At 52.4% G+C, this 2,614-nt stretch overlaps 1 protein-coding gene across 1 annotated transcript; it reads left to right on the top strand.

Moving 5' to 3' along the window:
• The first annotated feature begins 564 nt into the window (after positions 1–564).
• Positions 565–2,176, top strand: LOC103696886 (WRKY transcription factor 71-like). The gene is made up of 3 exons (XM_008778609.6): positions 565–1,191; positions 1,327–1,476; positions 1,575–2,176. Exons 1-3 carry the CDS (start codon positions 848–850, stop codon positions 1,990–1,992), a joined length of 912 nt encoding a protein of 303 aa, XP_008776831.2. The 5' UTR covers positions 565–847; the 3' UTR covers positions 1,993–2,176.
• The last annotated feature ends 438 nt before the right edge of the window (positions 2,177–2,614 follow it).

The raw sequence follows: 2,614 nt of genomic DNA on the forward strand, positions 1-2,614 counted from the left end.
ATACTACAAAACCAACTTAAGAATTTTAGTTTCCTTTTTCTCTTCGTTGTCCTCTGCCGTAATTTGCATACCAAAACACTCATTTACAAGCAAGTTAGGGAGTATTATTTATGTATTTATTTATTTATTTTTATCTCAAGGGAAATAAGGCGAAGGGAATATATCGTTTTAATTTGGAGAATATATGCCTTTTTATTTGACGGTGCCGGCGTGTCGGGAGTAAGCGAGATAACATGACGTGGACATCGCGTCAACACGCGATCCGCGTGTCAGACATCGGGGCCACACGTGCTTTCCTCGCCATTCCACCGCGTCGGAAAGCTGATGCAGCCCACGCACCCACTTGATGCACCTTCGCACGTGTGTTTTGCCCCACTTCCCACACTACCCCTACTAGCATCTCCATCGCATGATTCCGATCCCCCCATCCCCCAGCGCCCACTCGAGGGGTATTTTCGTAAAGGAAAGAAACTTTGCGGGGAAGCAAGTAGAGGAGTGATGTGGGGCTCACGTACGAGGCGATTCCCAGGCAAATGCAGCCGTGCCGTTCACACGGAGCCGGTTGCCGGTCGACGCTAACCTGAGCGCACGTATGAAAGCGTCGACCGAGCTTTGGCGAAGCAGGCGCCCGCATTCGACGATAGCCGGTAACCATCACCGGCTCCCTAGTCTAGATTTTTGACCTTCCCCCAGCTTAAACCCCATAAAAAATCTCACTCCCTCTCTCCCTCTCCTCTTCTCATCGCTTCCAACTTTTCTCCTCTCTAGCGAGAAAGAAAAAACCCTAACTCTGGGACTACAGCGAGATAAGAGAGACAGAGGGTGGGAATCCGATGCGAGCGGCGCGATGATGATGAAGAAGAGAGAAGAAAAGATGGAGGTCGCGGCGGTGGCCGGAGTCTCCCCGTTCGTCGCCGACCAGGTCGGCGGGATCTTCGACATCGCCTTCGACAGCGGGGGAGACAAGAGCTCCCAAGGCTTCCTCGAGCTGCTCGGCCTCCCCGGGTCCTTCTTCGATCTCCCAGCTCCGGCGTCGCCGGTCGAGGCGACCCGCTCGGCGGCACCGCCGGAGTCCTCCCCGGTGACCCCGAACTCGTCCTCGATCTCCTCCTCCTCCACGGAGGCTGCCACCGACACCGATCCGGCCAAGCCCCAGCCGCAGGAGGACGAGCAAGACAAAGCCAAGAAAATGTAAGCTGTATACCAATTTTTCTTAAATCCTTGAAATCTTTTTAACAAATGTTTCCAGATATGGACTAAATCGGAAATAGTTTGTGGGGATTAAATTTTATATTTTTATACGAAAATCGAAAATTATACATACAGTGATTTGAAGGGAGGCAAGAACAAGCGGCAAAAGCGTCAGAGCGAGCCGAGGTTCGCGTTCATGACGAAGAGCGAGGTGGATCACTTGGAGGACGGGTACAGGTGGCGCAAGTACGGACAGAAGGCCGTCAAGAATAGCCACTCCCCCAGGTACTTATTTTCTCCCCATGCCACTCCTCCTCCCCACCCATAACTACTGCTCGTAATTTTCTCTCACGTACGAGGGTACGATCGTCATGTTGGCGCAGGAGCTACTACCGCTGCACCAGCGCGATGTGCGGCGTGAAGAAGCGGGTGGAGCGGTCGTCGGTGGATCCCACGGTGGTGATCACGACCTACGAGGGCCAGCACACCCACCCCAGCCCCGTCGTGCCACGTGGCGTCCATCCAGCACTCTCTCTTCCTCTCGCCGCCGAGATGCCGCCTCCGCCGCCGGCGGGCCCCGGCTTCGTCCTCCCTTCGCTCCAGGCGAAGGAGATCCACCTCCCCTACTTCACCAGCTACCTCCCTCCCCCGCCGACGGATTTCCGCCTTGCGTCTGCTGGTATCATCACGGCACCCTCCGGCGATTTGAGACACTGCACTCCCGCGGCCGATATTCTGAACAGGAATCGCGGGCTGCTTCAGGACGTCATTCCATCGGATATCAGGAACAACGAAGAGTAGATGTTTGGTACGTTAGTTCTTTCGTTTTTTTTTTTGCCCCCCTTTTTTCTCGTCCTCTTTTGGGGGATCGTACGTACTAAATGATGGAAGTTGGAGAACCGTCCATTTCGTGTGCGGAGATTACCCACTGATGAAGATGTATTGTCACTACTACTCTGTAAATGATTAGTTTTCTTCTACTTCTTATAGCGTTGTTTTCTGCGGTAAAAATTAGATTTTTTTTTTTCGGGTGGTTTTTGGAAGTGTGGTGCACCCAGCTCGGTTCGTTGGAATTTCGAAATTAGGTTATGGTTATACGGTAGTTGTTGATGGAGGAGTGGAAATGGGAGAAAAGCGACTTTTTTCATTGCCAAGGATTGGAGACCCGTTTGTGGGAAGACGAAAGCAACCATAGAATGATCTAGGGGAAGGGCGACGGCGGAGAGACAAAGGGCAGGCTAACTCCAAGATTGCAAGGCTTGGTCTAGCTTAGGGGTTGGGAGTGAGATTCGGAGCATAGTGGTTGCTCTTTTTTATCCAAACTGGGTGGCTTATGGCTCCCTTCCATTCCTTCCCTTGCTTTAGCTTAGGTTCAGGGGTTGGGGAAGGGAGAGATCTTGATTTAAGTGCAGAGAAGTTTGGA

Source organism: Phoenix dactylifera, chromosome 17 (assembly GCF_051530095.1).
Source record: "Phoenix dactylifera cultivar Ajwa chromosome 17, Ajwa_hap1_PhDact_Kaust_v1.1, whole genome shotgun sequence".
NCBI lineage: Eukaryota > Viridiplantae > Streptophyta > Magnoliopsida > Arecales > Arecaceae > Phoenix > Phoenix dactylifera.

What these genes read in the sequence shown, in the direction of transcription:
- LOC103696886 (XM_008778609.6), top strand. Translation starts at nt 848, where the DNA reads ATGATGATGAAGAAGAGAGAAGAAAAGATGGAGGTCGCGGCGGTGGCC. An exon ending in CAAGACAAAGCCAAGAAAAT is followed by an intron (nt 1,192 to 1,326) that starts GTAAGCTGTATA and finishes TTATACATACAG; the next exon opens with TGATTTGAAGGGAGGCAAGA. An exon ending in AAGAATAGCCACTCCCCCAG is followed by an intron (nt 1,477 to 1,574) that starts GTACTTATTTTC and finishes ATGTTGGCGCAG; the next exon opens with GAGCTACTACCGCTGCACCA.